The sequence below is a fragment of the Haplochromis burtoni genome, unplaced genomic scaffold, assembly GCF_018398535.1.
Source record: "Haplochromis burtoni strain Fernald_Lab_line unplaced genomic scaffold, NCSU_Asbu1 Contig_83, whole genome shotgun sequence".
NCBI classification, from domain to species: Eukaryota; Metazoa; Chordata; class Actinopteri; order Cichliformes; family Cichlidae; genus Haplochromis; species Haplochromis burtoni.
The window spans coordinates 1004378-1023306 of NW_024582444.1; the positions used below are offsets into that span (position 1 = coordinate 1004378).

Consider the following 18929-nt stretch of genomic DNA (forward strand, 5'->3'; position numbering starts at 1 on the left):
TTGCACGCTCCCTCATTGCTTGTGGCATCTGTGGCATTTTGCTGTGAGACAAAACTGCACATTCCAGGGTGGCCTTTTGTTGTGGGCAGTCTGAGGTACACCTGTGCACTACTCATGATGTCAGATCAGCATCCTGATGTGGCACACCTGTGAGGTGGGATGGATTATCTCAATATAGCAGATGTGCCCACTACCACACATTTGGACTGATTTGTGACCACTGTTTGGGAGGGATGGTTATATTGTGTATCTGGAATGAATTTTAGGTCTCTACGTCCATCCCATGGGGAATGGGAGCAGTAACAAAGGTGTTGCGTTTATATTTTTGTTGAGTGTACTTAAGTCAGTATGTTTTTGGATAGAGATGCATTTTTTTGAGTTTTGCCTCTGTACACCACCACAGGTGATTTTAAATCAAACAATATAGATGTGATTGAAGTCAGATTTTTATTTATTTTATTTTTTAAAGCTTTAATTCAAGGGGTTTAACAAATGTATTGCATTTACCGTCCCCCCATTTCAGAGGGTTGAAAAGTAATTGGGTAAGGGCCCTTACCATTGAAAAATATCCCATTTCTTTTCTTTAAAAAACTCTTGGGTTGTTTTGAGCCAGTATCTATTTCACCATGAAGCGCTGTCGAATCAGTTTTTGCAGCATTTGGATGAATCTGAGCAGAGTGTACAGCCTTGAACGCTTCAGTATTAATCCTGCTATTTCTACCAGGGGTCACTTCATCAAAAAAACCTCCACTAGTTACCTGGTTTCACTGAAAGCCATATATTATCATATCATAACATTACCTCCTCATGCCTGACACACTGTTTCTCTCCTTCTACTAACATTTCTCTTGCCATCGTTCTGGTAGAAGTTATACTTTGTTTCATCTGTCCAATATTTTTTTTCTGAACTGTGCAGGCTCTTTTAGAGACTTTACCTCTACCTCCCAGAGAATCTTCTTACATTATTAGATATTGTAAAGTTGTTTTCCTTAACCATGGAAATAATTCTGTCATCATCCACTTTCATCTTCTGTGGTCTTTCAGGTCTGTTGGTGTTGCTGAGAGAACCAGTGCATTCATTCTTTTTAGAAATGTAACAGACTTTTGATTTGGCCACTTCAAAAGTTACAAATTAAACAGTTTGAAACAACTTCCAGTGTTACGTGTGCTACATTTATCATGAAAACAGGCCTCAGTGTGGCACGAACCTGCTTATGAGTCAACTGTCCAATTCATTTTGAGCTTCTGAAAATGGGGAACTGTACATAAAAAATGACTGTAATTCCTAAACAGCCAGTATAATATGTTTGTTAAAGCCTTTGAGTTAAAGCTGAAAGTCTGTGCTTCAATCACATGTTGATTGTTTGATTTAAAATCCACTGTGGTGGTGTGCAGAGGAACACTACAAAAATCTGATCCTTTTTTTGCTGCAGGAGCGTCTGTACATGTGGTTAAACAGGCAGCCCGTATGCCAAAGGCTGTTTGTGTTCATATCTGCCACAGACCATCTCCTGCGTGTCATTTCCCCCACTTTTCTCCTTTTCCATCTAATAAAGGCTTAAAGAAAACCTTACCAGTTGAAATGGGATTCAAAAAAAACTTTAGTCAAGACCAGAGTTTACTGACTGAAGAACAGCTAAGATATGCATGTAGTACATGTGCAGAAACATGCGTGACTTTACCCCCACTGTTTTAATTTGTAAACATCTGTCTGACTCATAAATCTTAATTGTCCAATGCAACCTTTAACCATTTCCACAGACCCTGAATGACCTCCTCTCCCTCATCTCTGCTACTTCACATTTTCAGTTTCCCTGGGGAAATACTTTAAGCTTCTTCCCGCTCCACTTTTCCTTTACATTTCTCCTTTATTTTCTCCGCTTTCCTTTTCTCTGCCCACTCCAACCATTTTCCCTCACTTCTTTCTGTATTTACTGCTACAGTCTTACTGTCATAGCCTTATTTGTCCTAATAGCACACGTTTTAGTTGTGCCTCTCACTTTGGTTCCCTTTGTGTATTTTCTGGCAACATCATCTGTGTTTGTGTCTGTCTCCATCTCTCTGTCTGCATGTGTTTTTTTCTACTGCCTTCCCTTTCACAGTTCATCTGTTTTTCTCAGCCATGCACACGCACACACCAACACACACACACACACACACACACCTCTTTTTCTCCCTTTTAACCGGGGAAAGTTGTACTGGCATTGAGTTTCAATACAGTAGGAAATATTTTTAACCATGCAGGAAATGTCTAAACAGCTCTAATCATTCTGCTCTCATGCTGACCCACCCACGCATAGACATATATACACGCATAGATTTTTAGTTTTGTTAAAAAGAAAAAAAAAACAGCAACTTTTTACATCACAAAATGAAATCCAGGGTAAAAAAGGAGAGCTGGAGCGCATTTAACTTAATTCGATTTCATTCAGCAAACCGACCCTGGAGGGGGAGCCAGGCTGCAGATGGGAATGGGACCATAAAAATACTGGTCTGTCAGCGGGAAGAGCAGCACCAGAAACAGCAGGCCTCCCATCAGATATGAGAAGAGCAGAGCTGAACTGTGAGGGTGTTGCAGGGCAGAGCTGATGTCAGGCAGGCCCTGACTGTTGCAAAATGAATGGCACAAAACTGGACCGACAACATGCCCTTAAAAAAACCCAAAACAAAACAAAGATTTCAGATGAAATGGGTTGATTACCGTAGGCGAATTATCGTATAGATCACATATCTTACCAGTTCTCATGAATATAAAGGCAGTAAAAGCACCAAAAACAGTTGTGTACAAGAACTGCATCCCTGTGAGAGAAAAAAAGATGCGATCAAAGTGCTCAGTTTTAGTTTTATCAGTCCATGTCACATAAAGATGATCAAAATCAAGCTAAAAGAAATGAGTCACCTTGCTCTGATCATGACAACATGGTTTGCCTTTTCAGCTAACTGACCTGCCACCAGAAGGATGACACTCATGCTCTCTTTCCCAAGGCGTCGCTCCTCTATGACATGGTGGAAATGAGCTAAAATGAGGCAGTTGACATTAAAGGCAGTCAAACCAAATGTAATGTAACACTTGCAAACATAGATTTGGAAGAAAAAATGAGGCACAAAATGCAACATTTATTATTCTCTCCTCCTTGGTGCAGAGGAAGGGTGGCGACTGGATTGGACAAAAGAGGGTGAATATGGAGCTGCCAGGCAGGAGGAAAAGAGGAAGATCACAGAGAGCGTTCATGGATGTAGGAAAGAAGGACATGCATAGGGTTGGTGTGACGGAGGAGGATGCTGGAGAAAGGCTGAGATGGAGACAGACGATCGGCTGTGTTGACCCCTAAAGGGAACTGCTGGAAGAAGAAGAAGTCTCTCAAACTTGGTGTTAAAGTTTAATCTGAAATAGTTCAAATATATGCAAATATGGTTTTTTTTTTCTGTTTGAAAACTTTTTCACATACCAACTCCAAAGAACAGTGGAGCGGTGACGATAGCGCCTGTGGGTCCCGTGCAGGGCATCAACATAGGAAGCATGGCCCCTCTGAACACCAGCTCCTCTGTCACTGGTGCCACCACCTGGTTTCTGAGCCACACTGCGTCCCCCGCACACCGCCTCCATGACTGAACATCTGGGAGAAGTGCATGAAAGCACACATGTGCAGCTCTCTGATTCCAGTTAACCCAACATAACATTCAGTTATTATAGAGACAAACGTACCCAGTGCACACTGCATTTCCCCGGTGAAGCCTTTGGGGTTGTCTATAGCAGAGTGAACCAGTGGGCCGAGATAAAAAACCTGACGTGGGAGAGTAAAACCAGTTGTTTATAAAATCTAGAGGATGTAAATAAAAAAAAAGATTAAACTGGAAACTACAGGGTACATTTGTCAGTGAGTGGTTTAAACTCGCCCATGGGGATATTACTGCAGAACGCAGACATTTAATGGAAGTTGCAAAGCTAAGCTGAGGCCACGCTTAGCAGGAATGGAAATAAATCTCTGAAATGTCAAGCATGCCTCAGCTAAGCATACATATATTGCTGTATGAGAGAAACGGGATCTACAGATTACTGTTTGAAGCTACTGAAAAACTCATTGACTATGGTTTTCTTCATTTCTGACAAATCTTATGTTAATGATGTAAATGTAAATAAATCCTGGGTTTTCATCTGTAAGTATTTAATGTGCGCTACATATAAAACTTCAGAGATATTTGTGCCCTCAGTTAAGCAATTTGAAATCAGTACTATTCTTTTCCATCTCTAATGAAGCAAAATGTTACAAATGTATGCTAAACAAAATTTATATTAATATTTTGAATGCAGAATCAAGTTAATCAGATATGGGATCCCCTGACTTACCATAGTAAGTAATAAAGGTAATATGGATGCAGCAACCAAACCGTCCATGCGAAGTCCCATCAACTCCCACACAGACACGTCCGCCTGAAAGGCAAAATGTGTTTTAGAAACCGTGAGAATGACGTTTAAACGAGTCACTGAAGTGAAACGAGTCACCGAACTTCATGTGGCCTTCAGATTAGCTCAAGAACAGTGTGGAGAGAGTTTCAATGAATGGGTTTCCATGGCCGAGCAGCTGCATCCAAGCCTCACATCACCAAGAATAATGCAAAGTGTCATATACAGTGGTGTTAAGCACTCCGCCACTGGACTCCAGAGCAATAGAGACGTGCTCTGTGGATGATGGACAATCCGATGGGTCTGGGTTTGGTGGTTGTCTGACTGCATTGCGCCAAGTGTAAAGTTTGGTGAAGGGGGGATTATAGTCTGGGGTTGTTTTTCAGTTGGGCTGAGCCCCTTAGTTCCAGTGAAAGGAACTCTTAATGCTTCAGCATATCAAGACATTTTCATGCTCCCAACTTTATAGGAAGAGTTTGGGGACGAGGGCGACTCCTTCCTGCTCCAACAGGACTGCGCACCAGTGCACAAAGCAAAGTCCATAATGACATGGATGAGCAAGCTTGGTGGGGAAAAACTTAACTGGCTTACACAGAGTCCTGACCTCAAACTGATGGAACATCTTTGGGATGGAAGAATGGTCAAAAATTCCCATAAACACTTCTTCTGTGGAAAGCCTTCCAAGAAAAGTTGAAGCTGTTATAGCTACATCATAGCAACATCACATTAAACCTTACGGATATTTCAAGTTCAAGTTGAGTTTGAAGAAAAAAAAGCAAATACTTTTGGGAATATTGTTCATAACATTTAATTTTAGAGGAGCAGTAATCACAGATTTGATTTGATTGGTATAGAATACTGATGGAAAAGATCCTTTACAAAGGTAACAATCGGGACAAATAAACAAACAGATACAGAATTGAACGATAGGTGGAGTTTAAATTGTCACAGAGTTGAGTTAAACTCATATTGCTGAAACTTGTCGGGTCACAAGGTAAATCCTCCAGGGGAAATGTTACTATCTACAGTATACTCACCTTGACATCAGCCCAGTGTATCCATGTCTTCACAACTGCAGGTGACACTACAGAGACCAGCAGCACACTAGCACAGCGACGCTTTATCACACTGGGATGATCCCTGCACGCACAGTTTAAGTTTAGTTGTCTGGCCTAACAGCACTTCTCTCATGCCTGTTGGTGAGCTGTATACCTTGGTGAGCTGCTTCTCCAGACGTACAAACTGCCAACGTAGAGACCAGCCAAGAATAGGCAGCTCAGCAAACCCAGAAAACACCTCGGGTGGGTGTTCTCTACCTGCATGACAAACGTGAGGGTTTGCAATCACAACTTCAGCTGGTTCTCCAGCTAAGCGGCGGCTAACAAAGGAGTGCAGGTTCACCCCGCTTTGGATCGGCTCGATCCTGTCAGTCATTTCAGATTAGTGAGTCCTGGTGATTAGCTGATTAGCTCTAATGCTCTATGAAGTCCAGTAACTGCACGCAAAAAACAAGCTCATTCAGGTAAACGGTACGAGTGTAAACAAGACTACGTGCAAACAAACATAATACATAACAGTAAATATTCAGTTTTGGTTATGACTCAATATTTTTATACTAGGGTCAGAGATAAAAAAAAACAAACAAACAAAAAAACAGGTGAAGCTTAGCCTCTCCGTGCCAGTAGAAGTAGTTGTGTAATTGGAAAACAAACATGTAGCCATCATAGAACACGAAAAAGCTAGTTCCCTGACCGGGAATCGAACCCGGGCCGCGGCGGTGAGAGCGCCGAATCCTAACCACTAGACCACCAGGGACATGCTGGAGGTTGTTATTCTGCACCTTACATCCAATCGCATACAAAAAACGATTTTCATGCCTCTATTAAGATCTTTTGGGGCTGCATCAGTTCACATTTGCTCTTTGCTGTGTTCGTGCAGTAGTACTAAACAGTGGCTCTGACTTATAATTTCTTTTATTAAACTGATCCATTTGATTTTTGTTAGCTGATTTATCAGTATCAGTCTACACGTCAAATAGATTATACAATGCCAAAAATATATAGTTAAGTGTATATATTCACATTTTAATTCATCAATATCTTTGGTTATATTGATAGTCTGCAGTCAGCAGGATTTACGAAGGTCTTATAAATAAAATAAAGAAATTACATGTTTTGTAAGAATCTTTATGACTCTGCGTTATTGTATGTACTTCTGTGTTCTACATTATAATCAATCCAATCGTTTTTGGCACTTAAAATATATTTATACAACTGTTATGTTATGGTTGTTGCTTCCCTCTTTGCCAGATCTCTTCTGAGAAAGAGATCTCTTATGTTAATGAGAGTATCATATTCATAAATAAAGCATAAATAATTGCCAGAAACTGATTGCAGCTTCTACTCTGTGACAGAAATGATCTTTCTGGCTTAAAGTGGCTCGATCCCATTCACAAGAGATATATTTGACATATGTTTTACATATTAAAGGCCAACAAGTCATTTACAACCGTTTAAATACCGCCAATCATAAATACTGGAAATCACTTATTGGCAGACGGTCAAAGCTGGCCCACTGGACAACTTTGGAAACTTTAAAGAAGAGCATACATTTTGTCCTTTTAACTAAAAGAAAAAGGTTGTTTTTTATGCATAAACAATAGCTTTCTGTTTTATAATTACAGGGCAGTCTGGAAAATAACTGTACACTGTTAAAACTGTTGAAATTACACTTTTCCCCCCTCTTATGTTAAGATATCTCAGAGATCACATGTGTAGTTAAGCTTCTCTACACTGGTCCGACCAACTTAACCCTAGTGGGCTGTATGTGGCCCATGATGTAAAATGAGTTTGACGTCTTTGGCTTAACAATTTAAGTAATTTCCTCACAGCTGGATTGCCAGTTGGAGATGCATTACCAAACCTCATTTGAGACACACCAAGCAAGGTAAAAACAGATATTTACCCTGAAGTGTTGTTAAATTTAGATTTCAGCTGTATTGATCACTATCCAGCAATGTCTGTTTTGTGATCACTGCAGCATCACATTAGGGGATATTTTTGTAGCGTCCAATGCCTTTATGCTATTTTGTGCACAGGGTGATTTTAGCATGTTACGATTATACATTAGGATCATATTACAGTTACTGCCCTGGGTTACATAATCTATGAAGTGTGATGAAGACTAAGTGATGAAAACCGTCATGACAGATGAGCAACCAGCCGATATGTTTTTATTTTCATCATCATAAACATCCTCGATTCATTAGACGCAGCTACAGTATGAATACATAGTGGCGCTGTGGAGCACAGTGCCACTTTATTAGCACACCTCCATAAGCATGCATGCAGTAGTCGACACAGAAATGGAAAGCACTTTGATTTCTGTGAATATTGCAGACGTGAGCAATCACATCCACAAAGACTGCAAGTTACCAAGGTGTAACTTTAGGCTGGAAACATCTTTGAGCTCCATGAGGCTGCAGGGGGTCATCCTGAATCTGAAAACACGTATCCTCCGCTAACAACATTGGGCATTCGAGTCCAGCTCATGACTTACCACATACTATTTTGATATCCAAAATGCTCGGGCGTGTTTATGGACTTTTTCCTCGGGGAAGTGACAAGTAGGGTGACATTACTAGAAACCTGCAGATTACAAACAACTGTAAACTAAACTTCCCCTCAAAGCTGCAAATATTTTGGCCTCGTTTTTCACAATGGAGAATAAGCCAGTGTTTGAATACTGAAAGTCACAGATTAGAAACAGAAACACACAAAAAGCAAATGTGCAATAGATGTAAAACAGTCAGATACATAATTTAAATAAATAAAAATAGGTGAAAAGAATCAATCAATACTTATATATTAAGACACACTTAAAATAATGAACACTTGAATTTCTTTTTTTTTTTTTTATCAGAGAAGATGACATATGTTTTGCAGTGTCAAACTCAGAGCAGTCCTCAAGGCACTTTAAATACAAGAAAATACAGAGCCCCAGCATCCTTAAAAAAACAGCTTTCTATTTTTTAAAAAAAGTACTCTTTTGGGGCTTTGGAGTAAAAGCCGTTTGTGCTTGTCCTCACTCGTCTCACTGTAACACACATTTTTCTTTGTTGCTGTATTTTCTCCTCCTCATTTCGAGACCACGCTCCAGACGCTCATCCTCCTCCAAGGCCCTGCAAACACAAAAACACAGTACGGTGCTGAGCTCATGGATATCTGCACCCCTCTATCATAGATAGGCATAAAGATCCAAATAACAAACTAATCTCTTTTGTTTTTTGGATGTATAATCTTCTTGTAACCCACTTTGTCTCTTTCACATAACCCTACATATACTGACCGTCTCTCCTTGGTGTCGATATCCCTGATGATCTCGTCCCTTTGGTTGACCAAAGACACCAGCTCCTGGAGGAGCAGCTGCTCCCTCTGCTGCTGAGCGGGTGACTTCTGCCAGTCTGCACAACAAACAGCAGAACTCAAAAAGATCAAATTCATTGTGTTTTAATTTTTTTTTTACCATTTAGATTTGTATTATTATCTGTAAATCATTTTGACTGATATTGTACAGATTACTTGTTTCCACTACTTTAATGACCTTCAATAGCCATGATTACGCGCAGTTCTCTGGTCAGAAGGTCAAATCTCCTCTCCAGATCCTGCTCCTCTTGTCTATAGATGCAGTTAAGAACAAGTCGGTTTAAAACAAATGTAAAATATACGTATATGAGTATGTGTATACTGATATGTGGGAGGTCTTACAGCAGTTCCAGGTTGTCTTGTCTGCGGATCAGAGCGTTCTTCTTGTTTACCAGAGTGAACCACTCCTGGATCAGTCTCTCCTCTTCATCACGGTCACTTCCTGCAACAGCAGAGAAAAGACATGAAAGCCTGTGAATATTTGAATATAGATAAAGATAAAGATCATTAAACATAAAGATCCACATGCAAGATACTATTTAACAACAAAAAGAAGTGTAAACTAGACTGAGCTGGATCTGGAATTTACTTCATTATAATCACAAGTAGAAGGCAGGTTAGCATCATGGCTGAGGAGGGTATTCATCTGCATGCAGGTCAGGAGATTTAAGGTTCGGTTCAATTTAGTTCATCTTTTTATGCATTTACATGTATATTTTTTGGTGTCTTATAGTGCCACCTTCCCCTCTTACAAGCACTCGGTGATGTTGGAGAGGAAGAACTCCCTTTTGACGGGAAGAGACCTCTAACACAGGCCTGCTCCTGACCTCCTTCAGTAAAATATATACATCCTGTCCTTCTACTACTTCCTGCAAAATACTGCATTAATTCTAAGATTCATCTTCTTACTTTCAAGTCTCTCCATAACCCTGCACCTCTGTATCTCACCGATCTTCTGCACATTGTCACAGCTTGCTCTACTCCACTCTGGGATCCTCCACCTCCACCATCCTCTGTTAGACCCCAGTTAGAGCTTTCAGACGATTGTCAGCTCGTCTTTGAAACTCTCTCCCACGCCACATTTGCAAAATTGATTTTCTCCCAATCTTTAAAGCCAACCTTCAAACACATTTTTAATATTGTTGATTTTTTTCATTCTCTGATGTGTTTTTAATCGCCATATACTCGATTTTGTTATTTCATTGCTTGTAAGATGTCCTTGAGTGCCCTGAAAGGTGCCTATTAATACAATAAATTATTATTATTATTTTATTATTATTATTATTAACAGAACAATGTTCAGGGAGGTCAGCCACCTGCTATGACCAGGGGATAGGGAAGAGAAAACAGGAGTAATCCAGTGATGACACATAACTGCAACCACTTAATCAATGCAAAAGTCCATTGGATTAAATCTGCTTAGTGAATTCTGCACCGTTCACTTCTTGCTTATCAGAGGTTTAATTAAGTGACTCACCTGTTTCCATGAGACTTCGCAGTCGTCTCTCCACCACTGCAGCTCTGCTGTCGATGTGCTTCTGTTCTGTCTCCAATGCTGCCAGCTCACTCAACACATACTGGCTGGTGTCCTGCAGAGACTGACCACAAGCCACCATCATACACGTACAAAGACACGCAGACGAATAGAGGCAAACACACACAACCACACACGAACATACAGAATGACGACAGAAAGCCATAAATAGAGGAAGACAAGAGATCAACAGAAAGAGGGGGTCGGACAGCAGAAAGGGGAGGGGGACATACGAAGAGAAGCAGAAGAAGAGGGTCAAAAAGATTAGAGAGGTCAAAGGATGGAGAATATAAGATGTGAATGATGAACTGGATAGCTGTTATTCAGTACTTTTTGGAGCCATCAATTAATGATGATGTGAGAATCAAAATGATATAGAAATGAAATAAAGAACAGAAAAGGGGAAGAACACATGACTGACCATTGTTTCCTCGTCTTGTTTTGGAGGCTGGGGCTCATCTGCACGCTGAAACTCTGCAAAAATTGAAATACACAAATCAGAGTAGGGAAAAAAGTGAGGGAAAGAGTGCTAAAACAAATGCTTCAAATGTTAGAAAAGGCTTACTCTGCAGGCTCATACCTGTATTACTCGTGTTTTCTGTTGCAGAGTTAGACATTGTATTTTCATCCTGGAGAAGAAATATAAAACTTTCATATAGCTACAGTAAAGCAGATGTATAAAGTTAAACAGAGGTGAAAATGCAAAGTGAAAAATGAGAGTGTTTCAAGTATCTTTTGGCCTGAGAAGTTTGTTTGTTGATGGAAATAATAAAGGAAGAAAGACAAAGTGTTACCTGAGCCGGCCCAGGCTTGACTACCTTTGTAAGAGACCGTGGGGGCGGGACTGGAGTTATGGACTCCTCCACTAAAAGCAGGACAGACAAATGATTACATGTTATATTTCTTTAATTGTTTTAAGGCCTCAGAAAACTTGGTACAGAGTATTTATCCATATGTACTTAATCCAGTAAAATGAAAAGCCAAAGAAAGAACTATCAAAGTGAAAGTAAAACATGTATCTGAATCTGCTCCATTGACACTTTGTGGATGTCTGTGATTACCAGGAGCCACAGCAGAAAATAATGCCCTAATGGTCATGACATATTAAATATTACTACATCGTGATTGAAGCACAGATGTACATGACATCACTTACTGGATGTCCTAACTGGATGCCGACCAGTCCAAACCATTGATAACAGCACAGGAGGGAAAAAGGCTGAGACGGTTTTCTCACATATGAACTCATCAGAACTTTTCCAACTTTGACAGAACACGCAGAGTTCATGCCAGACCTCATCGCTCATGAATCTATTTGAGATAACGTGTCTCCAGGGACATTCAGGAGTTTTAAATAAGAATAATAAATTTCACAGCTGTTCTACTGGGACTAATATTTATAGCCAAAATGAATATTAAACACATTTGCTCTAAAAAGGCACATCTGGTATCTCTGGGAACCAACAAAAATCTTAAGTGAGGCATTGTGAACTTGATTTATTGATCTGTTTTCTGTGCCTCTTGTTGCCTTAGCTCTAACTTTGCTACTTCACATTCCTAAGTTACCCTGGGAAACACTAGTGTTTCCACCTTTGCTCCTTTCCTTTCTGCTCTCCTCGCTGTTTTTGCTTTTTTTTTTAACCCAGGTTTATGGTGTGAAAGGGCTTGCATAATAAAAAGTTTTTAACTATGCCTGCACAGTTTGTTATGGTAAGACAACAGAAACTGTAAAAGTTCCAAAAAGCCAAAGTGGGCAAAATTAACCTTATTTGGTGAATATATAATAAAATAATCATACAGAGGGAATAATACTAGTACCTTTAAGCTGTCGTTTAGCTCTTGGCGGCGGGACCACCAGCGTGCTGCTTCCTCCCTCTTCTAGACTCACTCCTTCATTTAGTCTGGCCATGCAGAAAGCAGCAGCGTCCACATTCGTGGGAGTCGGGCCGGTGAGAGCGACGCCGTAACTGGACTTACTGCTGTTGTGCTCTATCTGCAGCACGCTCAGCTCCTGGTTGGTGAAGTGTGAGCGGATCTGGCTGAGGTAGGTCATGACTATGAGCCTGTCAGGCACGGACAGAAGGACCATGTCTGACGGCTCCAGCAGGCGAGAGATTCCCAGCGCCTCGAAGCCATCAAACGCCTGATGTTGTTAGGAAACACAGGATTACAATGGGAGATGGCAACAATTGCCCTAGCAACACTCTTTTAATAGAACAGCAGAATATGTGCTCTGGAGCAAAGCCTGGAAAACTATCATTCAGGACCACTTTAAAAAATACAAGAACGTCTGGCTGCTTGTAAGCAAAATATAAAGAAATAAGGGGTGGGCTAAGAATTATACTTATTGCTCTGGGTGTTAATCGTCAAACATCTCTGACTATATTGCATGAAAAATATTGATCTAAAAGTTACCAGAACTATGTCATCATCCTTTCATGTGGCTGCAAAAACAAACTGATGGCACAGTGCACTAAACAGCCAAGAGCTAAAAACATTAAATCATGCTCACCTTTTTATTGTTGAGTTTGATATCATGAGGGTCCAACTGGTCAAAATCTCTAATGGTACAAAAGCAGGAACAGAAAAGTAGCTTACAACATTAAGATTAACAGTTTGGTTAATATTTATAATTTCTAAAGAGAATCTACTCAAAACTAGTAACTTTTGTGTAAAATGTCGTACATTTTGTCTGGATGGAAGTGGTGTAGGATGGCACAGAAGGCCAGCCCATTTCTCCAGGAAGTGCTGAAGTTTGTGACCTTTACCCCCTGGTACCCACTAGTGATGCTCTGACACCACTCGAGCAGCGATTGGCTGGAGTTCACCAGATCCTGGAGAAAGAGGGAAAGAAATGTTGTTTCTGTGCATCTATGCAAATGAAAAGCCAAATACGTATGATGAGTAAAGAAAAGTATAAAGATGAGTATTCATTAAATTTACCTCAGCTGTGTCGTCCTTCCCATCAGCCTCCTCCCGGACCACTGTAACAGGATCCGGGGTCCTGGGGTCAGAGGTCTCTTCTTCTTGTAAAGTAGGAAGACGAGATGATGTGATCTCACAGTGATGGACTGTGCTGGGCGAGTCTTCTAGCTGGAATGGTGGTTTCTTAACTACGTCATCAGGGAGGTCAGCCAGCTGGTGTTTTGGCCTAGAAAAAAAAAGATATATGATGTGAAAAAAGCTTAACTTAGAAGAAATGAAGGAGGTTATCGATGCCGTTTCATCATTGCCATGTGCAATTTTTCAGATTTGACATGCAAGCTTGCCATGATGATGATGATGAACTGAACAAACTCACGATGTTAAAAGAGCGTGATGGAAAACATACAGCAGTCGTGTGATTTGCATCAGGATTTGCAGCATGGTTGCCTCAATGCAGGCCTACGCTTTTGGCATTTTATGGGCATACACTCATTTTTAAGCATCTCAGTTTGCCTTTTTGGGTCACATCACCCATGTGTGACCTAAGCAAAAGCCTTAAGCCAGCTGGTTGTCATCAGAGCCTGATTTTGACAGATCTTGCAAGCCTCTTTCCTCACTGTCACTCAGCCAAGCATACATCACACACCTGACACATTTTTTTAGTTTAAATAATCTTGCTGATTATGATGGCCTTGAACACACTCCCTCTTTTTGTTGCAAGTTTTAGCGATTTGTAACAAAATGGGGTCTCATCCGGGATCTGCACCTAGGGCCTCTTTTCAGCGTTTCGGTGTAAAATACTCTTTGAACATAAAGTTGAAAAAAGTGACCTCTAGAACAGCCACATGCACTCATGTGTACAGATACACAGACTACACCAGAGCTTGTTTTTTGGTGTTCAGCCAAGTTCAGCCAAGAAAAGACAACATTACAACATTGTGCTTTATAAGCCAAGTCTCAAATGAGTTGGTCTAATAAAACAGGACAAGATAACAGCCTATCCTGACTTACGCATTTTCCTCTGCCTGTGGCTCTTCTGTTTCGGTTAGTGATATTTCCTGCAGGGCATCAAAGCTGGGAAAAACTAAGTGTTGATTGACAACAGTGAGATCTGTGGCGATGTCCAGTTGTTTTTTCGGCTGCTCAGTGTCACAGTCAATATCCCCCGGGGCCGGGATGAGTCGTTTCATATTGTGAATGCTGGACACCGGGGATGAGTCACCTGACATCAGGCGAATTTTAGCCAATAGGAACTTTTCCTCTTCTTGGAGTTGTTGGTCTTTGGAGTGACTCGTGCAAAGGTTGTTCATTTGTGCACTGTCACTCTTTTGGCTGTCACTGTCACTCTTGTTTAAACTGAAAGTCTTGGAGTTGTTCACATCTTCCTTAACCTTCATTTCAAGACTTGTGTGTGATTGTGTGACTGTATTTATTTCACTATCTACTTTAGTGACGCTCATGTCTGTGTATGTCTTAGTATGTTTTGTATCAGACTGTATGTTGGAAGTGCTTGGAGGGAGAGGCCAAGGAACCACTGACGACTGAACAAGTTCTCCCTCCTCATCAGCTGCTACCTCAAGGCTATGGCTAGTATTTGTAGCAACAGCTTTTCTCTGTCCTTTTAGCAGCTGTTTCTGTGATTCATTAAGTTGGGGAACAGGTTTATTCCTCACTGTCTGATTGACTGATATCCCCTGCTGAGACACAGACGGAGGGTTAGGATGTGGACTGTCTGTTAGACTGGTTAATGACTCAAGAACTTCTGGTTTATTTGGCTGACTGGGAGCAGGGCTCTGGTAAAGTGTTTGTTGGCTGAAAACAATTGAAGAGGACTTCTGGTTTACAGCTGGGGAAGGGTGGCCTGGTCTGAAGACAGAAAATCAAATTTCAGATCTCGTGTGTTTTTCACAAAACTCAAGAACCACAAACCTAGCCAGCATCCTTTTCATGCCCCATTCCCTTTCTTTGCAAACACACCTTCATTCATCTCAAGCAACCACATATTTACCCTTTCAAGATCACAAACGTCTAAAGATTCAAGGACAAACATTTTGATGAACTAAGGGTAGTGCATGGTGGCTGTTAAAGCTCACTGTGCTTTTCCCACACTCAGCTATTTTTATGTCATTCCTTGGACATCTTGTTAGGAAAAGATTTTCACAGAGAGTCCTGGAGCATTAGTAGAACCGAGGCCTAGCAATGAGATTATACTAGTTTTGACTTTCTCTAGCCTCGAATGCATCACAGCATCTGAACATCAAAACAATCAATGCATCCACCCCACTTGACATTCTGTGAAGCTGCACTGATTACAGAACTATGTAAGTAGACGTGTCATATTCATGTAGACAGCAAAAATAACTCATGCAGTAGATGCACATACATCCATTGCATGCTTTTTTATTTTCATGCTTGCAAGATTTACTGCTACACATTTGTCTAAACAACAACTGAAAGCCTATGGTTAACTACTAAAAGTTCATATTTGCAATTTTTCCATAGATTTACAGGAGACTATCAACGGGCTACACTGACACTGAAACACTGAAAGATAACATAATCTTAACTTTGATTATTACCCTCCTCAGTTTACAGTAAATGGAAATAAAGAACTGTTCAACTGAGTAGAAGCGTGCTATGTAAGTACCAGTCGACTCCAATAAGCATGGAGTTTAGGTCACAGTGAATTAGGAAGCTGAGGAGAAGATGGGACATATATGAAGTGTTTAGAGCACTTTGATATCCCACATAAGTCCATAGCCAAGGCTGTTCTTTGGAAGGTTACATGTATGATTCACATGCGAATACATGACTCTTTCATGAGAAAGACATGCACGGCCAGGCCAAACGCTCAGTGGGGTTTAACTAACGTGATTTCCCCCAGAGTTAAAGAACACACAGTCCAGAGATCCATTAGAAGCAACGAGCACAGCTCTCTCATCTCAGCTCTATTTACTCACCTCTCTCCCTGTGGCTATTTATCTCTCCCATACCCCTTACTCACCCTGCTTCCCCTTCCATGTACAGCTCAGCCAGCCAGATGGATCCAAGATCTTCCTGTCCCCTCTCATATGATATTTCCTCAACATCATCCTCTCTCAGCCACTCTGGGATGGCTCCATGTTTAAGATAGGATTTGCCTTTTTTAAGTGATTTGAAGCCAGGATCATCCATGGTTTTCTTAACAATACAAACATAGTCCTCAGCTTTGCTGGTTTTAGTTTTGGCTGCAGGGGCAGAATCAGCCGGTCTGGTCAATACTTCAGCATTAGATATTACAGTGTTTGCTAGTTTAGGATCAGAACTGAATCCTGATTCCTCATTATTACCTTGTGACCTCTCATCATATGCAATATCCTCTAATTCTACCTCCCTCAGTGGCGGACAGTTGTTTTGTTGGCTGCTATCCACTTTTTGGTTGACTTTTTCTAAAGCAAGAACAGGAAGGGCCTCTGTCCTCCACTGTGGGGTTTCTCCATGGTTGTCCTCCTTTCCTTTTCCTTTCTTCTCTTTTTTCTTTACTTCCTCATTGACATCCTTTCTCTGTTGCTTTGTTTCGGGCTCTGTTTCCCTTTTCTCCTTATGCTCATTCCCTTGCCTTGTTTCGTCCACTCCATTCCTTTCTTCCTTTCCCTCTTTTATCCCTTCTCTCTCACTCATCCTCATCTCCTTTCTCCCTTTTTCCAACCTCTTTCTTGCCTCTTCTTTTTCCCTCTCCAACCTGTGTTTCTCTTTCTTTGCTTCCTCTTCCCGCTCCTTCCTGTCTCTCACTTGCTTCTCTGCCCTCTTGATGTTTTCCACCTTTTCTCTCTCCTCTCTCTCCCTGTTCCCTTCTCTTTCTTTCTCCTGTTCACTAGCAGCTCTTCTCAGAATTGCCACCAGATTGTGTGCCTCGTTTAAAGATGAGCACTCTTTTTTCTGAGTCTCAGAAACTTTTTCTTCTGCAGTCGCCTGACTCTCTGCTGTGTCAGAGAAGTCTGTGGGTGGCAAAATGTCCACATCAATGGGAATCGGTGGATCATTATCCGCCTCAGAGGAACACAAGATCTCCGGATCTACTTCATGTAAACATGGCTGGAGTTCATTATTTATAAGGTGGCATGGCTGTTTGATAGAGGGTTGCGGTTGACCTGCAAGAGTCGATCCTGATGTGTTCAGGATGGAGGCCACTGTCTCGTAGCTAAAGGGCAGATACGAACAACAGGAAAACTGTGAGACAGAGCTCACCCGAAAACGACCTGCTTCATGAGCTCTGAACACTGTGACAGAGGGTCAGACAACATGCTTGATTAAAAATAGTTCCTTCCCAGACTTTGTTTTGGTGCTTTTCCAAAATGCCGTGCAAAAGCACCCAAAAGAAACACTGTTTGCTACAGCGAGAGCAACTCTGCACAGCATACCGATTTTTCTCTTTGACGGGATTAGGAACAAGTGAAATACTTTCTGGTGGCACAGAGCTGAGAGCTCAGATCGGCCCACAGACAAGCCAGCAGCTACATATGCAAGATGAATCCTCAAAGAGCCACTCAATACTTAAAAACCACATTGGCAAAGCCAGCCCACCACATAATCAAAACAATCACAAAGATCCACTGGATGGTGCATTCTCCAGCGATGGATGCTTTTATATGCAGCCAGTTTAAATGCCACAAAAGCAGTTAATAAACATCAAAATGTTTCAGTACTTCACTGAAAGTTGCCACGCAGCAACTTTTTTAGAGATGAGGTAATAATGCATTAACGTCTAGGCTCTTACATAATGAGGTTAATGTATTAAATGTTTTACCTCGTCTAATATTTCTTCGGTCTGTTACACTACCACCCTTCATTTCTTTACATTTTGCTTCCAAGGAGCTAGAATTTTATTTTTTTTGTGTGTGTAATTTTTAAAATCATGATGAGCAATAGTTAATAGTTCGTTTTTTATTAACACATCACAACACTGACCAATGAATCACTGCAGCATAAATAAGGATCCTAACTCGAGGGATGAACCAGTGTTAGTGTCTACCTCTCTGCACTGAATTATACTTGTTATTAATCTCTGGCTGTCTTCCACAGCATGTCTTTTGTCCTGTCTTCCCTCACTCATCCCAGCCAGTCATGGCAGATGGTCGCCCCTCCCTGAGCCTGGTACTGCCAGAGGTTTCTTTCTGTTAAAAGGGAGTTTTTCCTTTCCTCTGTTGCCAAAGTGCTTGCTCATATAGGGGGTCATATGATTGTTGGGTTTTTCTCTGTATGTATTATTGTAGAGTCTACCTTACAATATAAAGCGCCTTGAGGCAACAGTTGTTGTGATTTGGCGCTGTATAAATAAAATTGAATTGAATTAGACAACAAGAACCAATTTTAAATGGTATCTTTAGGGGCTTTGTTAATAGCAACCCGTTGCAATAAAAGCATATCTGGATAGAAAAACACACAGTAGAAGTCCACACAGTAGCACACACACACGGACACACACAGAGAGACTCACCCTCTGTATAACACCCCAACTACTGCTGACATGAAACCAGCAGGCGCCTCCCTCTGCTGCTCTGCAACACACACATCTGCCTCTGTGTGCGCACATTTCTCAGCACTACCAGACACACACACACACACACACACACACACACACACACACACACACACACACACA

General features: G+C 41.1%; 2 protein-coding genes and 1 non-coding gene across 11 annotated transcripts in view; all 3 read right to left on the bottom strand.

Annotated features, from left to right (window-relative positions):
- Positions 1-1600: 1600 nt before the first annotated feature.
- Positions 1601-5922, bottom strand: LOC102289794 (CAAX prenyl protease 2). The gene is made up of 8 exons (XM_042222281.1): positions 5618-5922; positions 5443-5545; positions 4349-4432; positions 3707-3785; positions 3450-3617; positions 2946-3017; positions 2737-2799; positions 1601-2649 (listed from the first exon to the last, which is right to left on the bottom strand). The coding sequence occupies exons 1-8, from the start codon at positions 5725-5727 to the stop codon at positions 2429-2431; spliced, it is 900 nt and encodes a 299-aa protein (XP_042078215.1). The 5' UTR covers positions 5728-5922; the 3' UTR covers positions 1601-2428.
- A 226-nt stretch (positions 5923-6148) lies between these two features.
- On the bottom strand, positions 6149-6220 carry trnae-cuc. Its single transcript has one exon. It is a non-coding gene; the product is annotated as a tRNA-Glu (tRNA).
- A 1395-nt stretch (positions 6221-7615) lies between these two features.
- Positions 7616-18929, bottom strand: part of LOC102289494 (EH domain-binding protein 1-like protein 1) — a 36187-nt gene continuing 24873 nt past the window's right edge. For 3 of the 9 annotated variants that reach the window (XM_042222282.1, XM_042222285.1, XM_042222287.1), the window contains 15 exons: positions 18765-18869; positions 16293-17468; positions 14300-15154; positions 13307-13514; positions 13049-13197; positions 12876-12924; positions 12182-12506; positions 11158-11228; positions 10944-10992; positions 10785-10837; positions 10307-10427; positions 9172-9271; positions 9008-9081; positions 8753-8867; positions 7616-8585 (listed from right to left, as the gene is read on the bottom strand). In XM_042222282.1, coding sequence (XP_042078216.1) covers positions 8498-8585; positions 8753-8867; positions 9008-9081; positions 9172-9271; positions 10307-10427; positions 10785-10837; positions 10944-10992; positions 11158-11228; positions 12182-12506; positions 12876-12924; positions 13049-13197; positions 13307-13514; positions 14300-15154; positions 16293-17468; positions 18765-18869 — 3538 coding nt within the window. In that variant the 3' untranslated portion in view covers positions 7616-8497. The remainder of the gene's footprint in view (positions 8586-8752; positions 8868-9007; positions 9082-9171; positions 9272-10306; positions 10428-10784; positions 10838-10943; positions 10993-11157; positions 11229-12181; positions 12507-12875; positions 12925-13048; positions 13198-13306; positions 13515-14299; positions 15155-16292; positions 17469-18764; positions 18870-18929) is intronic. The other 6 variants (XM_042222289.1, XM_042222290.1, XM_042222284.1 and 3 more) reach the window with 5 other exon arrangements.

What these genes read in the sequence shown, in the direction of transcription:
- LOC102289794 (XM_042222281.1), bottom strand. Translation starts at nt 5,727, where the DNA reads ATGCAGGTAGAGAACACCCACCCGAGGTGTTTTCTGGGTTTGCTGAGC. An exon ending in TACCTTTATTACTTACTATG is followed by an intron (nt 3,786 to 4,348) that starts GTAAGTCAGGGG and finishes CTCCCACGTCAG; the next exon opens with GTTTTTTATCTCGGCCCACT. An exon ending in TCCACTGTTCTTTGGAGTTG is followed by an intron (nt 3,018 to 3,449) that starts GTATGTGAAAAA and finishes GCCTCATTTTAG; the next exon opens with CTCATTTCCACCATGTCATA.